The 20331-nt window shown below is 43.5% G+C and overlaps 1 protein-coding gene and 1 long non-coding RNA gene across 9 annotated transcripts in view; one reads left to right on the top strand and one right to left on the bottom strand.

Moving 5' to 3' along the window:
- Positions 1–12376: 12376 nt before the first annotated feature.
- LOC138845330 (uncharacterized) lies at positions 12377–14031 on the bottom strand. The gene is made up of 2 exons (XR_011382347.2): positions 13897–14031; positions 12377–12923 (listed from the first exon to the last, which is right to left on the bottom strand). It is a non-coding gene; the product is annotated as an uncharacterized LOC138845330 (long non-coding RNA).
- A 1071-nt stretch (positions 14032–15102) lies between these two features.
- The window catches only part of ENTPD1 (ectonucleoside triphosphate diphosphohydrolase 1), a 154884-nt gene continuing 149655 nt past the window's right edge, over positions 15103–20331 (top strand). For 5 of the 8 annotated variants that reach the window (XM_070057495.2, XM_070057489.2, XM_051824014.3 and 2 more), the window contains exon 1: positions 15624–15706. In XM_070057495.2, the coding sequence (XP_069913596.1) occupies positions 15691–15706 (16 nt within the window). In that variant the 5' untranslated portion in view covers positions 15624–15690. Of the gene's footprint in view, positions 15240–15623; positions 15707–20331 lie in introns of those variants that run through there. The other 3 variants (XM_089314656.1, XM_051824019.3, XM_008270249.5) reach the window with 1 other exon arrangement.

Below are 20331 nucleotides of genomic sequence, written 5' to 3'. Positions count from 1 at the left end.
ACATGTTTAAATTCCTAGGACCTTCAATTCTTCAGGGATGAACTAACCAGCTAGTATCATCACTTATGAAAATGCCTGGAACTTTATAGAGCTTATGTGGAGGCATAAGTTTATATTTTTTGCTTCCATCTTGTAAATCTTTTTTCCAGTGAACTTTTTGAGATCCCCTCAGACATATCGTCTTTTTCTAAGTGGGAGCATTGTCAGCTGTTAATGAGTTATGTTAGTGGGCAACCCCAGGGCCAGAGCCAGAGCTGAGGGAAGAAGGTACAGAGGCTAAGCAAACAAGGTGGGCTTACTTTGCTGGACAAGATCAGCAGATACAAGATGAGGAGTCTGGATGCTTAGCTGCCATCATCCAGCACCAAAGTCAGAAGCAGTGGCTCTTGGTGGGAGTCAGGAGCTGTATGTGCACAGGGTCAGGAAAGGCATGATTAGTCAGAGAAACACATAATACCTCAAATGGAGACTTGCTGTTAAGTAGGTTGGACATAACCAGGAAGACCTCCTGGTCATCCTGAGTCACAAGTCAGAGGGGTAAGATCTGATTTGTGTTTGATTTTTCTTATGGTAACCTGAGGGTGATAATAATAACCAGTCAAGATCAATTGTTTATTAAGCCAATATCCAGAACACTGGACTAGGTGCTATGGGATATGGGAAGACTTGGATGAGAGAGAAAAAGAATTTGCACTCAGACTCAAGAATTTGAAGCCATAATGTGAATTGCATATAAAAGAAACGTTATGTCTGAAAATCCAGCAATGTAAGGCATTAAAGCAAGGGGCAAGCACAGCGCTGGTGAGAAGAGAACTGTGCTCTTACAATTTGGAGGAAAGAGGGTAGGCTCGGGGACTTTAAAGATACAAGGTTTGAACCAGACCTGGAAAGATGATAAGGAGGAGGATGATTTAGGTTAAGCAATGGTTTCAAAAGTCTGTAACTGGTGTTATCTTTTCCTGTGCTCCTGCTTCTCCAGGTTCTACTAGTCCCCAGTGGATGAAGTGCCTACTTTAAGAGGGAACAGGGGACCTGATCCTGGCATTGCCCCAACGGTTTGTCACCCCTGGCTGATCTCTGCAAAGGCGGAGGCATTGACAGCAGCACACAAACTTCCTGCCATAGACCAGCCTGGTAGTGTGGGCTATTGTTGTTTTCAAAAGCCGAATGTGTGAACCATGCTGTTAAGGTCATCGGCAAAAGATTTCTGGGGGCCATGTATTCTTCAAAATTTTCCACTGCCTCCTAGGACCAGCAAGGTCCAGAAGTAGAAGACAGATTTATGCCCTTTGGAATTTTGATTGCTTTGAAAGAACAATCCTTAGGCACTTAGGATTGGTTAGTGTAGTAAATTTTGCTTCACAACAGCTGTTCTCCCTCTCTGAGCTACTTCTAAGTTCCTGGCAGTGTTCCCATATAAGGGTGGCCCTGTCTGGAGAAGCCTAGGCCTTTTCCTTCCTTTTATTATTATTTTCTTCAAGTGGTGGAACCAGCAGTCACTACTCCTTCCTACTCTCCCCTGCCCCACAGTTTCTGACCTCTCCCCATTGACACTTACTTTGAAACTTTTTGAGGCAGAGGAGAATCAACTTAGACTGTTTCAGACCAACAGGAATATAGAGTGTCATGGAATGGAAAGCTTTGAATACTACTGTTATTGCATTGAGTTCAATATAAGAAGACTATTTCTGTGTCTTGGCACACAGCCCAAGTTGACTTAGCTCTGCTGGATGTAGATAGAATGCATTCTGTTTGGAGAAGAAATCATGTGTAACAAATGCTTTTACAAAACCATGTCCATTTAGCAGTTACTTGAATAAGATGTGCTTCAGCAAGGGGTTTTGGTGTAAATAGCTGCATTTATGCATCAATGCAATGTTAAATTTAACATACTTTTAAAATTTTTAATTTTAGAATAGTTTTTTTTTTTAAGATTTATTTATTTGAAAGGCAAAGTTACAGAGAAGCAGAGGCAGAGAGCGAGAGGTTCTGCCACTTCACTCCCCAGGTGGCCACAACAGCCAGACTGTCCCTATCTAAAGCCAGGATCTAGGAGCCTCCTCCAGGTCTCCCACACAGGTGCAGGGGCCCACGGACTGGACCATAGCAGAGAGCCGAATTGGAAGTGGAGCAGCCAGGACTCGAACTGCCACCTATATGGGATGCTGGCACTGCAGGCAGCTGCTTTACCCATTATGCCACAGCACCAGCCCTGAAATAGTTTTTGATTAACAGAAAAGTCACAAAGATAATATCCCATATACTCTATATCTAGTTCTCCCATTACTAACATCTTACATTAGTGTATGATATATTTGATACAATTAATAAACCAATGTTGATATATTATTTTGACTGAAGTAATACTTTCTTTGGATTTCCTTGGTTTTCACTGAATGTTCTTACCTGTTCCAGGATCACTAATTACCTTTAATCCTCTTGTCTCCATATCTTCCTCTTGGCTGTGACAGTTTCTCAGACTTTGTTTAGTTTTAATGACCTTGACACTTCTCAGAAATCTGAGTACAGTTCAGGTATTTTTGTAGAATGTCCCTAAACTGGGATTTGTCTGGTGTCTTTCTCACGATTAGACTAGAGGCTCATGTAGTTTTTGGAGGCAGACTGCAGAGATAAAGTACCATTTTCGTCACATCATACCAAGGCTGTGTACTCTCACCATGACTCATCACTGCTGATGTTGATCTTGGTCACGTTTCTGACTTTAGTGTTTGTCAGGTTTTCCCACTGTAAAGCCTCTTTGTTACTCTTTTTCTGTCTGTACTCTTTGGAAAAATGTTACTCTGTGCAGGCCACACTTAAGAAATTATTTGGAATTCTTTCGTGTGAGAAATTTGTCTCTTCACTCTCATTTATTCATTAGTCTATTAGTCTATTTATATCAGTATAGATTGACTGATTTTAATACATTGTATAATAATTAAATACTACTTTAATTTTAGTGCTCAAATTATTCCAGTATTGGCTATTAGAAACTCTTTTTATTAAATGATTAATTAATTTATTTTTATTTATTTGAAGGTCAGAGAGAGAGAGAAAAAGAGAGAGAGAGAGAGTCTTCTTTCCCCTGATTCACTCCCCAGATGGCCACCATGGCCAGGGCTGGGCCAGGTCAAAGCCAGGAGCTAGGAGCTTCATCCTGATCTCCCATGCTTGAGCCATCTTCCTCTGCTTTTCCAAGCATATTAGTAGGGAGTTGAATTGGAAATGGAGCAGCCGAGACTCAAACTGGCACCCATATGGGATGCCAGCACTGCAGACAGCAGCTTAACCTGCTGAGCCACAGCACTGACCCCCAGTATTAGAAGCTCTTATAGTTGGCTCCTGTGTCGCTTTGACACACCCCATCATTGTAAGGTATTTTTTTTTTATCACTTCCTTACTTTCTGGCACTAAAACATACTCCAGGGTCACCTTATGTGTTTCCTTCCCAGGCCTAGCATCAGCTATTTCTCATGAGAGTTCTGGTTTATTTTATTTTAGAATGGTTATGGAAACAAAGATATGGGGGCTGGGTGTAGTCATTGTACTAGGATATCATTGACATCAAGCCCCTCAGTTGACAGAGCAAGGAAATCTTTGTGTATCCTAAGCCTTTTCTAATTCACACAACTATAAATATTGCTGTTTATTTGTACATGTCCATGTTGAACCAAACATGAGTTCATATCTATGTCTCTTAATGTGATATGTTACCACATGAGTGATATTGGGCCATCTTCTGCTGCCTTCTCAGGCACATTAGCAGGGAGCTAAATTGAAAGCAGAGCTGCTGGGATTGGAACTGGTGCTCTGATATAGTATGCCAGCATTGTAGGTGGCAGCTTAACCTGCTGTGCCACAATGCTGGTCCCAATCTCACCATTCTTTAAATGAAGTCACAGTTTACTCATTATCTCTGCAGACCTCTAGGATACTTAAAAAATCAGAACACTTAGGATTGTGGTATATGGTAAGGGAGTAAAGAGGGTATTTCAACAACCAAAAAAGGTAAGATATATTTTGTAGCTCAAATTAAGAGTGGTTATGAATCAGTAGTGAAATACTTGATGTAAACTAAGGTAATTCTAAACAATACAGACTTCTTCAAGTACTGGGGTTGGGTTAGATAATTGCCTGTGGCTTAATATCTTCATCTCAAGTCTGCAAACTCATTGAGTGCTGTTCTGCTTCAAGCCTCTGTGCTGTGTGCTCTAGGCTTACTTTGTTCTGGTGTCACTGTCTGATCATATACTTTCCCTTTGGAAGAGCTGACTATTCTGTGACCTTCAAGGGTTTCTCTTAGCTTAGACTTCAGGGCATTCCTCCGTGAGTCAAAGCCACTGGCTTATCCTGGGAACAGAAAGATGGGGGAGACATCAGGTCATATTTTGCTCACCATTCACTCATTCCCTCTCTCACCACAGTCCCATTCTACAGCTGCTGGTTTAATATGTAGGGTCACTTTACATTTCTGCTCTCATTCCCCACGGGGGCTCTTTGGTTACTTCTGAAAAATAAATGGAAGAGACTGGAGGGAGAGGGATAGGAGAACAAAAGACAACGTTTTCTTTAATCTGAACACAAATCTGGTGCATAAGTGAAGAAGAAGGGAACTCATACTTGTTGAATGCCAGCTGTCTGCCAGGGTCTCTACTGGGAATTCGCACGTACTTATTCTCTTTCTTCCCCTACAATGGGGAAGTTTACAGACAAACTGAGGTTCAGAAGCGCTTACAAACTTGACTAAGATCACGTAGTAATGACTTGACTCTTGATCTTAACTGCACAGGCCTGATAGCATATTAAAATCATCTTAGTCCTTAAAGAAAAACAACCCATGAGCCTACCCAAAATTAAATTAAATCCCAATCTCCAAGGGTGAGGATGGGCTTTTGCACTTTTTTTCTTAGTGCTCCAATCGTTATAATGTGCAGCTAGGATTGAGAACTGTGGCTGTGTTCTCAGAGACAGTTCCTCTATTACTGCCCTCCCAAAGAAGGAACTGGACATTTTCTGAACCACTGTGCATTCTAAATGCTCTCAGAGCTCTTTTAGATTCTCCCATTCTCTATTTGCTTCTCTCAGGGGTTCTTTATCATCTCTGTATACTTACAAGCAGGCAGATAGAATGAGGGGTTAATTATGATAGAGACGCACAAATTCAACTGAATCAGTTCTCTTGATAAAATATGTACATGTAGTGCTGATAGATTGTCAAAGCACAGTGTTAAGTAGTGTCAGGTAAATTTGATATGGTTTTCAAAATGTGTTGGGAGGCCGGTGCCATGGCTCACTAGGCTAATCCTCCGCCTGCGGCGCCGGCACCCCATGTTCTAGTCCGGGTTGGGGCGCTGGATTCTGTCCCGGTTGCCCCTCTTCCAGTCTAGCTCTCTGCTGTGGCCCAGGAGTGCAGTGGAGGATGGCCCAAGTGTTTGGGCCCTGCACCTTCATGGGAGACCAGGAGAGGCACCTGGCTCCTGGCTTCGGATCAGCGCGGTGCTCCGGCCGGGGTGGCCATTGGGGAGTGAACCAACGGAAAAAGGAAGACCTTTCTCTCTGTCTCTCTCTCACGCTGTCCACTCTGCCTGTCAAAAAAAAAAAAAAAAAGTGTTGGGAAATTTGATTTGTTGAGTATTCACATGCCAACACCAAATAATATTGTTTTATAGGGAGTATATGACCATGGATCTTGGTCTATTTGCTGGTGGGAAGAAATCTGAATTCTTGAGATTAGATTTGTTAATTGCCATGTAGCATCACATTGTACCTCAGGATTTTTTGACATTCTGTGATTTGCTCTGCCTGTGGGGTCTCTATCAATTATAAAACCCCATTCTTTCACAGTCTCTTTTTAACCTTGATACTGACCATGAGCACAAACTGTTTTAAAAAAATATCGAAAGAATGTAACATTTTGAACACTGTGTCAAATATTATGAAGAATATTTTAGTATATTCACATATAATAAAAGCTGAATGGATAAATACAAGCATTCTTGGAGTTGGCAAAAGCATGTCATTTTGTACAATAGTTTCCCTGGGAATTTATTTTACGATAGCATAAAGCCAGAGTACCTCCTTTCATGAGCTTTATCAATAGACTTCTGTTTCAATGGAGAATTCTAAACAAAGTGGAGACCAGAATACCCATCCTCCACCCTATCCAACCAGCTGCCCACCCACCCCACCCCCACCATCACTGCTCAGTGCAGTTTATGTGGTTCCTGCTTTTTGTCTGTTGGATGTGTGAAGGTGTTTCTCAAACCATCAAACCACACTGTGGCATGCTGCACTTTGAACAGCGTGTGAGCCTTACAGAAGTCTACATGTCAGATTCCACAAAGAAATCTTGATGCTGCTGCCTGATTTTGACAAACTGTACAGTGAATATGTTTCTTGTTTATATTGTTATAACTCCTTTTTTAAAACTTCACTCAGGGGGCCGGTGCTGTGGCACAGTGGGTTAATCCTCTGCCTGTGGCACCGGCATCCCATGTGGGCACCGGTTCTGGTCCCAGCTGCTCCTCTTCCCATCCAGCTCTCTGCTATGGCCTGGAAAAGCAGTGGAAGATGGCCCAAGTCCTTGGGCCCCTGCACCTATGTGGGAGGCCCAGAGGAGGCTTCTGGCTCCTGGCTTCAGATCGGCGCAGCTCTGGCCGTTGTGCCCATTTGGGGAGTGGATCAGCGGATGGAGGACCTTTCTCTCTGTCTCTCTCACTCTCAGTAACTCTGCCTTTCAAGTAAATAAATAAAATCTTTAAAAAAAATAAAACTTCACTCAGTTTGTTGTTCAGTTACTTTTATTTTTCTTGGAAATATCTTTTATCTGACAATTTGCCCCTAAAGTGAAATACTCAGCCTATTCTGTGATGATCACTTTACCAGATTTTGGCAGTTTTCAGCTGACCCTTATGATCCCTCAACCCGTAAGTCAATGTTGCATACAGCTACTAAATTAGTAAATAGTCACATTCCTTAAATCATTGCCAGGATTCCCCTATCTAGCCACTGCATGTTGTCAAATTATCTCTGGCTATTTCCATCTAGGATTTTTTTTTAACCTTTTATTGCAGAAAATTTCTAACTTACAAAGTAGAATAGTACGACAAATCCCAAGGTACTCACTTAATAGTGGACTCATCCCTAATTTTGTTTAATCTATACCTTCCCCACTGCTCTTCTTGTTGAAGCTAATCCTAGAGTTCATCTGTGCATACTCCAAGGGATAATAACTTTAGAAAAGATATAGCCATTATACAATTACACACCTTAAACATTACCAGTTCTATAATATTATAAAATACCCAATTTTCAAATTTCTTAAATACTATTGAAGTTTCTTTTTTTAATGTTTATTTTATTTATTTGAAAGGCAGAGAGAGAGAGAGAGAGAATCTTTCAACTGCTTGTTCACTCCCCAAATGCCTGTGATGGTCAGTGCTGGGCCAAGGCAAAGCCAGGGGCCTGGAACTCCATTCCGGTCTCTCATATGAGTGGCAGGGTCCCAAGTACTTGGGCCATCTGCTGCTGCCTTCCCAGGCACAATAGCAGGGAGCTGGATTGGAATTGGAGAAGCCACCTGGGTCTTGAACTGGTGCCCACCTGGGATGCCTGTGTTGCAGCCAGAAACTTAACCTATTATGCCATGATGCTGGCCCTGGTTTAACCATTAAATCCCTTTAAAGTTTGTTCTTTTTTTTCTTCCTTACATTTTATTTGTTCAAGAAATTGAGTTTTTTTAAACTTTTATTTAATGAATATAAATTTCCAAAGTACGGCTTATGGATTACAATGGCTTCCCCCCCATAACGTCCCTCCCACCTGCAACCCTCCCCTTTCCCATTCCCTCTCCCCTTCCATTCACATGAGGATTCATTTTCGATTCTCTTTATATACAGAAGATCAGTTTAGCATACATTAAGTAAAGATTTCAACAGTTTGCTTCCACACAGAAACATAAAGTGAAAAATAATAGATGATTTTTAAATGATGATGAAATCAGATCAGACCTGTTGTCATGTTTAATCCCAGTGAGAGTCAAATTGGGAATTGCTAATTTCTTCTTCTTCTTCTTCTTTTTCTTTTTCTTTTTTTTTTTTACAGAAGATCAGTTTAGTATACATTAAGTAAAGATTTCAACACTTTGCACCCCCATAGAAACACAAAGTGAAATATACTGTTTGAGTACTCGTTATAGCATTAAGCCTCAATGTACAGCACATTAAGGACAGAGATCCTACATGAGGAGTAAGTGCACAGTGACTCCTGTTGTTGACTTTACAAATTGACACTCCTGTTTATGGCATCAGTAATCTCCCTATGCACCAGTCATGAGTTTCCAAGGCTATGGAAGCCCCTTGAGTTCTCCGACTCTTATCTTGTTTAGACAAGGTCATAGTCAAAGTGGAGGTTCTCTCCTCCCTTCAGAGAAAGGTACCGAAATTGAGTTGTTTTAGAGTTTCTCCTAAAGACTAGATTTTACCTATTGCCTTCCTGTAGTGTGTTTTAACATGTTTGTGCCCTATATTTCCTGTAAACTGTTAGGCAGGTCTAGAGGCTGTTTTTTCTTTGGCAAACAACATCAGAGAATGTGGTATCTGCTTCCATCAGAAGGCACATAATGAATGTACTTCCTTTTGTGAGACAAGACATTGATGATTATTGTTTAGATTTATTACTTTAGGTATTTGCAAACTGGTGTTTTGCAAATACCCAAATTACCCAAATGCCACCAGTTTTCTTCATGCATTATCTGGGATGCTTTAGAGAGAAACTTTCTCTCACCAACCACTGAGGTTGTCTTGTGGTACACTTTGTACATTGAAGGCAGGGTGAGTGCTGATATTTTCCCCTTTTGTATTTACTGGTTTTTAGAAAAATGATTTGGTTGCAAATGTGAACAATGATTTCTTTATAGTACTGTGAGCACAAATGTCAACATTATGATGTATTTCAATTAATTACAGTTATTATTCTTATTACTCTAATTTTTATACTACTTTGGATAGTGGGGGCCATTGTTGACTCCTGAGTTGACTCCTTTTGGACATGACCCCAGTGGTTTGACATTGTGTTCTTGCTTCCTGGTATAACAAAATTTTCCAGTCTTATTTTACATACTTCCTGCCCCTAGAGTTGGAAACAACCATTTTCTCTAAGAGTCGTGGTTCAGTTTCATGGAAAATAGTATTTAGAGATTACAGTCTTGGCATTGGAATAAAGATTATTATCTATCAGTATAAACCTGCAGGGAATGTGAGAATGAGCCATGCAGATTTTTTTTTAACAGCATTCCAGGAAGAAGGAACAATAGGTTCAAAGACTCTGAGGCTGGAGCAGAGGGAGTAAGAAGAGAGTAGTAGGAAAGATAGTCAGGTGATGTGGTACAGGCCAAGTAGGACCTGGTTGGCTGTTGGAAGGATGCTAGCTCTTTTTTTTTTTTAAAGATTTATTTATTTATATGAAAGTCATAGAGTTACACAGAGAAAGGATAGGCAGAGAGAGAGAGAGAGAGAGAAGTCTTCCATCCAACGGTTCGCTCCCCAATTGTCCGCAACAGCCAGAGCTGCGCTGATCTGAAGCCAGGAGCCAGGAGCTTCTTCTGGGTCTCCCACGTGGGTGCAGGGGCCCAAGGACTTGGGCCATCTTCCACTGCTTTCCCAGGCCATAGCCGGGTCTCGAGCCAGCACCCATATGGAATGCCGGCGTTTCAGGCCAGGGCATTAACCCACTGTGCCACAGCGCTGGCCCCAGGATGGTAGCTTTTCTTAGGCGTGATATGAGGCCATTGGAGGGTTTTAAGGAGAGGAATAGCATAATCTTCTGTTTTGTCCTAATTGAATCATTGTGGGTGCTACGTCAACAATGGACTGAAAGTATTAAGAACAGAATGCGGAGGCCAGTGAGGAGGCTGTCACAGTATTCCAGGGGAGACGATGTGACTTGGATCAATGTGGTTGCAGTATAGGTAATTAGAAGAGGTCAGGTTCTGAATATATTTTGAAGAATAGAAACCATAAAATTTGTGAAAGGATTGGACATGAGTTATGAGAAAAGAGGACTCGACCATGAATCCAAGGTTTATGGTCTGAGATGGAAATGAAATTGTAAAATATAATACAAGTGATGTCTTGTCTGTGGGTCAATGCAGTATCTGTGTTTATGTGTGTGTTGTGCTGGGTGGGGATGGATCATTCAAAACTTCACAGAGAACTGGATACTTGAGTCATGAAGGGTCTGAAGGGGGACCAAGTAAACAAGAGGGGAAAGAAATTCTGAGCAGGGGAAACAGCTTGTATAAATGCATAGTCGTGAAAGACTTATGGGCTCCGGTTTTCTGAGTGCACAGAGCCTATGACAGGAAATAAGCTGGAGAAGCAGAATCCTTATCTATTTCATGATAAGAATTTTAATTTTGTTTTATAGGTGATAAGGAGACTAGAATTTTTTAAGCCTGGGAATGACAGTATCAGAAATACATTTCAGAAAGATCAACGCTGTGGAGAATGGTCTAGAGGGCATGAGACTGCCAGCCCCAAACCTGAAGCTAGTACTGAAGGTAGTTACCAGGGAACAAGCCTGAGGCAGGCAGTGCAGAGCACAAACACAAAATGTACTCTGGTCAGACTAACTTAGGTTTGAATATCTGCTGTACCACTTACCAGTGGCATGAATTTGGTCAAGCTATTTAATTTTTCTGAGCTTTTGTTTTCCTCATCTTTAAAATTGGGAAATAATAGTACTCTACTTGTTATATTATCATGATGGTAAAATCAGTTAATATGTGTTAGAAACTGGCTCTTAATAAATTTAGCTATTTAAATATTATTTTATCGAGGGATTGTTCACTGGGAAAGTGAAAGCCTGACTGTTAATCCACGCACGCTGAGGGTGCTATTTAACACAGGCAGAATGTGACGGGGGAAATGTTTTATAAACTGTATCAGCTAGGGCCTACCAGGAAACAGAAGTCACCACTGAAATAGGGTAAGTCAAGAGGAGTTTATTTATAAAGGGACTGTGTAAAGAGATGTGGGTGTAGGGTAACCATAAGGCATTATACAGAAGTAAAGCAGGAGAGTTTGCTAGTAACAGCCTAGACGTTAGCATATCTAGGCTCAGAAAGGGAGGGCGTAGTCACCAGATCCTCAAGGGAAGGAGTTGAACAAGTGCAGGACTCTGAGGAAGGCAGAGCTCCAGCATTGATGGGCATAGTCAACTCAGGGTAATTCAACAGGGAGAGATCCAGAAGAATAAAGAACCCAACCTTCTCAGCCCCACATTCTGCCAGGCTCCTCACTGCCTGACCACCAGAAATTAGAGGAGCTGGGGACCTGTTGATGTGGTCCAGGGTTCAGCCTCCTGGGCTAGAGAGCAGGTGGAGGGGAGGAGAGTACACCTGCAGGGGTAAACCAAAGCTATCCAGAACATGGGCTCTCATGGTTGCTTTCTCTGAGTGCTGGAGGCAGCCTGTAGCCGACTTTGAGATCTTGAGCAGGATTGTGCTCACCATTGGAGCTGATCTGTGGGAGAGGCCTGGTTCTGGGTTCTGAGGAGCCAGTTTCTGAAACTCTCCTGATCCTGTCCCCTGAAACAACAATAGCTGTTGAGATTGGGGCTTATGACTGTACTGACTGACCCCTTTGGACTAAGTAAAATTCCTGAGGTTCATGGACTCATTAGGAAGTCATCCAGAGAGAAGAGGCATCCTTAAATTACTGTGGATGGGCATCTAAGCCATGTTAATATAAATATTAAGAGGTTTATATTCCTTTTTGGTCAGCACTTTGGGTAATTAGATATGTTGTATAAAATAGATCATTGCAGTTAACTAGGCAAAGATGAGAGGAGAGGCACATGGTACAGGTCATGGACATGGACAGGTGGATCTGGCTATGAGTGACCTTAAGGTAGAGAAGCAATAGGATTGGGAAATAATAAGACGCAGGAGGTAGGGAGAGGTCTAGGAGAACCCTGAGGTTTCTGGGTTCTGTGACTAAGTGGATGGTGGTGCCATTAACATAGGAAACACTGGAGGGGAGCAGATTTGGAAGTAAAGATACAGAGTTCAGTTTAGATGCTGAGTTTGAGCTGCTCTTGGGATGTTCTGATAATATCTAGTGATTAATGGAAATATGGCTCTGGTGCTCATGTGAATACACTAGACAGGAATGTAAAGGCATGGGCAGGGATTATGAACTAGCTAGAATAAGCGAACTAAAGAAAGAAGCCTAAGGGGAGTTCTAGGTACTACCAACATTTATGGGGCATAGAAGTTGACTGAGAAGGACCAATCATATTTCAAGAAAGAAGGAAGGCAGACAGTGGTCCATGCTATACAATCAAGGAAGTTAAAACACAAAAATTGGTCTTTTGTTTGGAGGCCATTTGTGATCCTGGGCAGTTTAATTACAGTGGATGAGGAGTGAGTGGAGGTGACGAAGGAAAGGCACAGTGGAAGCCATGATCTCAACTAGGTTGTTTGTGAAGGAAAGGAGAGGCATAGGCTGATGGAATGAATTTGCTGGTTTTTAAATTTTTTAAAATGCAAAAAATTTTAAAGTACACATAACTATATTTAGTAACCATTTTAATTGCATAGTTAAATACTGCTAGGTATGTTCACATTTTTTGCAATCTACAGAACATTCTCATCTGTAAAACTGAACTCTATACCTATAATTTTTTTTAAAGATTTATTTACTTATTTGAAAGGCAGAGTTACAAAGATGCAGAGGTGCAGAGAGAGAGAGAGAGAGAGAGGTCTTCCATCTGCTAGTTCACTTCCCAAATGGCCACAATGGCCAGAGCTGGGCTGATCCAAAGCCAGGAACCAGGAGCTTCTTCTGGGTCTCCTGTGTGGGTTCAGGGGACCAAGGACTTGGACCATCTTCCACTGCTTTCCCAGGTACATTAGCAGGGAGCTAGATAAGAAGAGGAGCAGCCGGGACTTAAACCAATGCCCATGTGGGATGCTGGCACTATACATGGTGGCTTTACCGGCTATGCCACAGTGCCGGTCCCTAAAAATTTGTTTTTAAGAATGAGATTTATTTCAATATTTCATATGCTTAGGGGAAAGAACCAGTACAATGAGAAAAGGTTGAAGGTGTAGGGAAAACAAAACTATAATCCTAGGAATTTATAAAAAGACCATTTCATTATTAAAATAAAGAGGAATTTCTTTTCTTTTCTTTCCTTTTCTTTCCTTTTCTTTTCACAGGCAGAGTGGACAATGAGAGAGAGAGACAGAGAGAAAGGTCTTCCTTTGCCGTTGGTTCACCCTCCAATGGCTGCCGCGGCTGGCATGCTGCGGCCTCCTGGTCTCCCATGGGGTGCAGGGCCCAAGTACTCGGGCCATCCTCCACTGCACTCCCTGGCCACAGCAGAGAGCTGGCCTGGAAGACGGGTAACCGGGACAGAATCCGGTGCCCCGACCGGGACTAGAACCCGGTGTGCTGGCGCCGCAAGGCGGAGGATTAGCCTAATGAGCCGTGGCGCCGGCCGAGGAATATCTTTTCTAACAACTCCCTGAATCTCTTTGAGTGTAATTTTCTTTTTCTACTGTCTATTACAGAAATAAAATTGATCATTTTTTTTCAGAATCTGAATTTAATTAAAAAATTTCAGACCTTTAGACATACACACTAATACCCATCACTTTAGTAATTAATCTTGTTCAAATGGGAGCTAATAACTGCTTAACCATGTTTTCATGAAGGTGTGTACACCGAGCAATATGATTAGTTGTAGCACAGAACACACTACCATAGAAAGCATTAAATGTTGCTAAAAGACTCATGTAATATGAATTGGGTGCTAAAACCTACACTGAATATTCACTTTGGATGGATTTGAAATTTTTATGAAGTGCTGGTTATTATAGTGAGATCTTACCAGTCCTGGTTACACCAGAAGTTGAGTACTAGAACACGTTGCTCTTGATTGTCTTTGCCCTCTCTTGCTCTGATGAAATTAAGCCAGTGAGTCAGTTGTTGAAAGTAACCTGTAATTGACCATGTCCAAGCAGAGCATTATAGGGGTTGCTTTGAATTTTAAAATAGAGAATTATTGCCCCCGTGCTCAATGTGGGGCTTTTGTGGATGTGTTCATGTATGTGTTGTTCCTTTCTTTTGCCTCGCCCCTCCTCCACTCTGGATCTTCTCTGATGATTATTTTCTCCTTGCTAGCTTTAATGCTCTGGTTTCCATTCTGTAGTTCACAGGATATGTTGTGGGCATGCTCCTTTTCAAGTTTTTCTCCAAAACGGTATTATAAAAGCAATCATGAGCCCATTATAAAGATTGTTGATTTTTACCCATATCACATCATGTCACTTAAAAGGAATTTTGGCATAACAAGCAGTTACCAAGCCAATATTTGAGATGTAATCAATGCTTCTGGAGAGGCATCCAATTGGATTTTTAATTTAGTATTAAATACTTGTTATTATAAATGCACAATTCTGTAACTGAATTATATAAGATATACAGCCCAGATTTATTAAAGCATCCACAATTCTCACACTGGAAAGGCAATATAGAAAAAGCAGGAGCGAGGAAGCAGGAAGCTGGATCTGTTCTTGCTCTGCTGCTACCCAGTCACTAATTCAGGCATTCACAAATACTCACCAAGAGCCCATACTGCAGGAGAAACTGCGGGGAGAGTGGTGGCTCTCTGTGTGAACAGGGGCAGGTGGCTTAACTTTCCGAACGTCTCTAACCTCAGGTTAGACTGGCTGTCTGAGGGCTCTTTCAAACCTGAAATGCTAAGGTTTAGGACAACCTTGTGGAAGGAGAAGCTGAGACTTGAGGACTTAACTTCCTCTCAGAGGGTTAGCCCTTGTTCTGATTTCAAAATAACTTCAAAGACACAGTTTGAAAATAATTCGGTCAGCCTCTCATCTGCATTTGGGTCATCTTGGCAAAGTCCAGGTGTGGCAATTCATGCTCTTAAGACTTCAGAGGTAGGAAGTCAAAGTTGGGAAAAGGTGGACGACTTTTGCCAATGCTAGCGAGACACCGGTTCTCTGGGAGCAGCTTTTTCTGCGGACTCCGCCTTCCAACCAATAAGCCGGCTCCTCAGGCGCCCGCGGCGGCGCCTATTGCTTGGGTGACCCGTTGCTCTCCAGCTGTAGCGAACCTTGCAGAGAGACTGCTCGTCCAGTGTCAGAAGAAATGGGCTTTCTAGGGCGGAAAGAACTGCTCTTGCTTCTCCGAGTTTTTCCAGTGAATATCCAGGTATCAAGATTTTTTGTTATCTGGCTTCATCCTTGCAGGAACTCAGTAGCTTTTTTGCTTGCAGCCAAGATGCATTTTTTTCAAGGGAGAAAAATAGATTTCTGTAACGAAGACAGCAGGAGAGCCGAAGAGGGAGGGACACAGGGAGGAAGGGACAGAGAGATCTTTGCACACAAGTTTCTTCAAGACTACAAAAAGTTACAACTGGGAGAAGCCTTCCGGTAACTAGGGAAATGAGCCGCGGACTCCTCGACCAATCTGTCCTTTCTAGTCAATGAAAAAGACCTAGGGTTTGAGGTTGCTTCCGAAATGGGGCTGGCTAATTTAGCCCCTCCCACACGCCCAAGGGTCTGTTATATCTGTGTTCCTTGAGTACCTCTCCCTGAGACCGACCACAGCAAGCAGAGGCTGAAATAAAAAGCAAAGAGGAGGAAAACAAAAGCTGCTACTTATGGAAGATAGAAAGGGTAAGCCCAAAACGGATATATCCAAATCCTTACCAAAAAAAAAAAAAAAAAAAAAAGGAGGGGAGGGAGAAAAAATAATTCCAGACCCAAAGCAAGTACTTGAAAGAGCAAGGGGCGAAAAGCTGTGAATGAACTTTCTCACCCTCTTCCTTCTGAGAGGAGGCAGAAAAAAACCTTTGGGAAACTTTCAGCGGAGTTCAGGAGTGCAGTCCAAGGCTGGCTCTTGAGGAAGCTGGAGGGGCTAATGAATATTCATGATTAATTTGTATGCAGATCTGGTTCTTTAGGGGCAAATGACTTTGTTTGAGTCCCTTTGCAGTTGACTGAGCAGCTGCCTCATCTACAGTCCCGAGTCATTCTAGGCTCTGCTTAATTCCTCAGCATGTTTCCCTGAAGATGCTGGGCTCTGTATGCAGATTTGTTTTGTTCTCGAATTTCCTGCATGCTTTCCTGTTGTGAAATTAGCTAGAGCGGCTCTGCCGGGAGTTAGAGAAGTTAATGTGGCAAGAGGCTGTCACAACAGGACCCCGGAGTATGTCTTCTGCAAAAGGCTGAAAGTTTTCTGGAGTTGTGTGGGGGAGCGTGGGTGTGGGGGCGGGAGGCAGGGAGGGCGGAGGGAGGAAAAAGAACAGTTCCATCTGAGAAGAGCAGGTCGGGGCTGACTGACTGCAGTTTGATTTCGCCTCAAACTGCAAGAGCAGCCTGGTGTGTTTAGATGGTGTGGCAGTCTCTGTCTTTTACCTCTTTTGGGCATTTTCTGCCAGGACGGGGAGCCAGCTCCTTGCCAGCTCGTGGGAGACAGGAAGAAACGGCAGCAGTGAGGGAGCCGGAGTGTAGAAAACCTTCTCCGCAGGGTCTCCCACTTCTAATGTTCCCACACAGGTTACGTGGCAGACAGAGGACTGGGATGAGTACCCAACAGATTTCTTAGTAATTATAATAATGATAGCCATTAATGCTTACAAGGTATTCTGTGCTGGGACGTGTTCTAAGCATGCTACGCGTGCTATTTATCCCTTACATTGATCTTGGCAGCAAGGGCTATCAGTCTCACCCCCATTTTCCTGATGTCGAGGTTGAGGTGCTGAGTGGGAAACCCACCTGGGGATCACACAGTAAGTAGTGGATGTGGGCACAGGCAGTCTGAGCCAGGACTCCAGGCTCCTCCGTTCCCCCACTGTGTTGCTCTTCTCAGCAGGGTCCTCAGCTGAGCTAAGCCTGTGGATTCTGGGTTAACAGATCCTTCAGGCTACTGGGGAAGTGGTACTGATGGACTCTCAAATCTGGGGAGGGATTTGTGATTTAAGTTCACATTCCTTTTCCTCAGTTGGCACTCGTGGACATTCTGTGTTGGAGGGAAGCAGGGAAGCAGGTATCAGTATTATGGCCTTTTACAAAAGGGAGGATTAGGTGTCACTAATCATATAGCTAGCTGTCAGAAGTTTAGACCGGGGCCTGGTGTTTGGCACAGTGGTTAAGATGCCACTTGGGACTCCCACATCTGTTAGAGTGGCTGTGTTCAAGTTCCTCCTCCTCCATTCTTGATTCTAGTTTCCTGTTTGTGTGCATCCTGGGGAGCAGCAGGTGGTAGCTAAAGTAGGTGGGTCTCTGCCACCCATCTGGAAAACATGGACTGAGTTAGGGGCTCTTGGTGCTTTGGTCTGGCCCACCTGGCTATTGTGGGCATTTGTGTAGTGAATCAGTAGATATCTCTATCATATTTGAAGTGGGGGGGGGGGAGAAGGGGGAGGAGAGACAGAGAGACAGAGAGAGAGAGAGAGGCCTTGAAAAAAATTAGAAAAGAAAAGCTTAGGTCAGACCCAAAATCATCTGCTTCTGGTTTCTCTTCTGACTGCAGAGCGAGCCCAGTCATCTGTACTTCTGTGCTAATCCCCAGCGAGGCCTCAGGGAGCCACTTTCAGTTCCCCCAAGGCAATTGCCTGACTCCCCCTCAGACTGCTGAAGAGCATTTGCCTTGCCTTGAAGGCCTGTCTGGCCCTCTGCTTCCCCTTTAGTCTGGAGCCAGCATACATGAGTTCGAGGTCTGGGTCCACCATTTACTGTATGAGGAGAATAATACTATCCACCCCACAGGGTTGTTGTAAAGACTGAGTAAGAGTTCTTCTCTCAGGTCTGTTGTATAGTACTCGTGTGTGCCCATAACCTATCAGCTGTTGCTATCACTCCTGAGTTCAAGACTCCTCTTGTGTGTTTCTCGCCCTCTTTAATCCTCCTCCAACCCTTTAAGCCAGGATGAGGCCCTGTCTCAGATGTTTCTGCATTACCTCATCTTTTATGCCTAAGGTAGAACTCATCATACTGGTTCACGTTCCTGCCCTCTGCATATCTTCTTCCTCTCCAAAATTGTAGTTTTTAAAAATTTACCTTTGGGGGCCGGCGCCGTGACTCACTTGGTTAATCCTCCGCCTGCGGCGCCGGCATCCCATATGGGCACCGGTTCTAGTCCCGGTTACTCCTCTTCCAGTCCAGCTCTCTGCTGTGGCCCGGGAAGGCAGTGGAGGATGGCCCAGGTGCTTGGGCCCCTGCACCCACATGGGAGACCAGGAAGAAGCACCTGGCTCCTGGCTTTGGATCGGCTCAACGCCGGCCGTAGTGGCCATTTGGGGAGTGAACCAACGGAAGGAAGACCTTTCTCTCTGTCTCTCTCTCCACTGTCTAACTCTATCTGTAAAATAAAAAATAAAAAATTTACCTTTGGATCTTCAATGTCCAGCGCATTTTGCTTTTTAGTCTCCTAACTAAGGGGAACTTGATTGTTGATGTGGGCGAGAGAGGGGTCTCAGCCCTGATTGAGGCCCAGGAGGCAGCCCCAGGGAGTGCCCAGGCAGCAGTCAGAGAGCCTGGTGTCAGAAGCCGTTCAGGAAGTGGACTAAAGCTGGACACTGACCCAGGAAGAGCTGCACACAATTCAGTGGCTAGCGCCTGGAGCACCAGTTCCATAAGGTCCATGAAGTCCATGAGGTCCACAACAGGTTTCTAATGTTCTGATTGTGAGGCACATTCAGCAGCCCCCTGGCGGTGTTCTGTAAGCTTTCCCTGGAGGGGAAAAGCTTACCAGGCTCTTGTGCAAGTCCAGAAGATCCTTGTCGCCACTTGCACCTTGAGCTCCTTTATCGGTTATCAGTAAAGGGCCCATGAGCTGAGTGTTATTTTAGCTGATGTGCATTTAGGAGGCAAGAGGCTAGTTTAAAAGGGAACCTTCAAGTTCACAGTAGGACTCCCAACTGGTGTAATACGGCTCTTCTGTACAGTCTGTAAAGACATCCCTCTAAGTGGATATACCAAAAAACGAAAACAAAATGCATACCATCTCAGTGTATGATTTTTTCAAAAAGATCTTGTTTATTTGAGAGGTAGAATTAGATAAGAGAGAGAGGGAGAAAGAGAGAGAATCTTCCATCCACTGGTTCACTCCCCAAATGGCCACACTGCAATGGCCAGAGCTGGGCCATTCTGAAGCCAGGAGCCAGGAGTTTCTTCCGGGTCTCCCACGTGGGTGCAGAGGCCCAAGTACTTGGGCCATCTTCTGCTGCTTTCTCAGGCCATAGCAGAGAGCTGGATCAGAAGAGGAGCGGCCTGGACGTGAACCAGCGCCTATATAGGATGCCAGCACTGCAGGCAGAGGCTTAGTCTACTATACCACAGTGCTGGCCCCATGGATGATGTTTTTAAAAAGATTTATTTATTTATTTCAAAGGTAGTTACAGAGAGCAAGGCAGAAGCAGAGAGAGAGAGAGAGAGAGAAAGAGAGAGAGAGAGAGAGAAGAGAGATTTTTCATTTGCTGGTTTACTCCCCAAATGGCTGCAATAGCCAGGGCTGGGCCAGGCCAAAGCCTGGAGCCAGGAGCTTCATCCGGGTCTCCCATGTTGGTACACAGGCTCAAGTATCTAGACCATTTTCCACTGCTTTTCCATGCACATTAGCAGAGAGCTGGATCAGAAGTGTAGCAGCCAGGACTTCAACTGCCACCCACATGGGATGAGTGCACTGTACGTGACTGCTCGACCCATTATGCCACAGTGCTGGCTTTGGTGGATGATCTTGAGAGTTGATGCAACACCATGCCAGGGCACTCGGTTTGCCAATGCAACTCTGGCTGAACTTCAGCCCCCACTCCCTTCTTAGCTAGGGGCCAAACTGGAGATTTCAAATGCTTCATAGCACTTCACTGACTTGGAACAGAATATCTAGTTCCATAAATTGCATCTTCCCAGCACTACTTTATAGCAGACTGGCTGCTCTCTCTGACAATGTACTTTGCTGATGGAAGAAAAACAAACTCCACAGAGGTTGGCCCTGGGTAAAATCATGAAATACATTACGTTTATTTCTAGCACCCTCCCTTTCTTCTTCCTGGCATACCTTCAAACCAATTTGACAAATATTATTATGTGTCTACTATTTCTGAATCTCTATGCCAAATTCTTGGGATATAAACAGTTTGCTCATGGTCTAGGAGGAAGACAGACTATATATAACCAACTCTAATTGAAATGAGATTCTGCAAAATGCTAATAATAATAGCTAACACTGCTTGGGTATTTATTTTGTGCCAGACACTGTCGTGATTTATATGTGTTGCCTCATGTAATCATCACAACTC

This window comes from Oryctolagus cuniculus, chromosome 15 (assembly GCF_051225735.1).
Source record: "Oryctolagus cuniculus isolate XC-2025 breed Fujian yellow rabbit chromosome 15, ASM5122573v1, whole genome shotgun sequence".
Classification (NCBI taxonomy): Eukaryota; Metazoa; Chordata; class Mammalia; order Lagomorpha; family Leporidae; genus Oryctolagus; species Oryctolagus cuniculus.
This window is presented reverse-complemented; position numbering and strand designations above follow the sequence as displayed.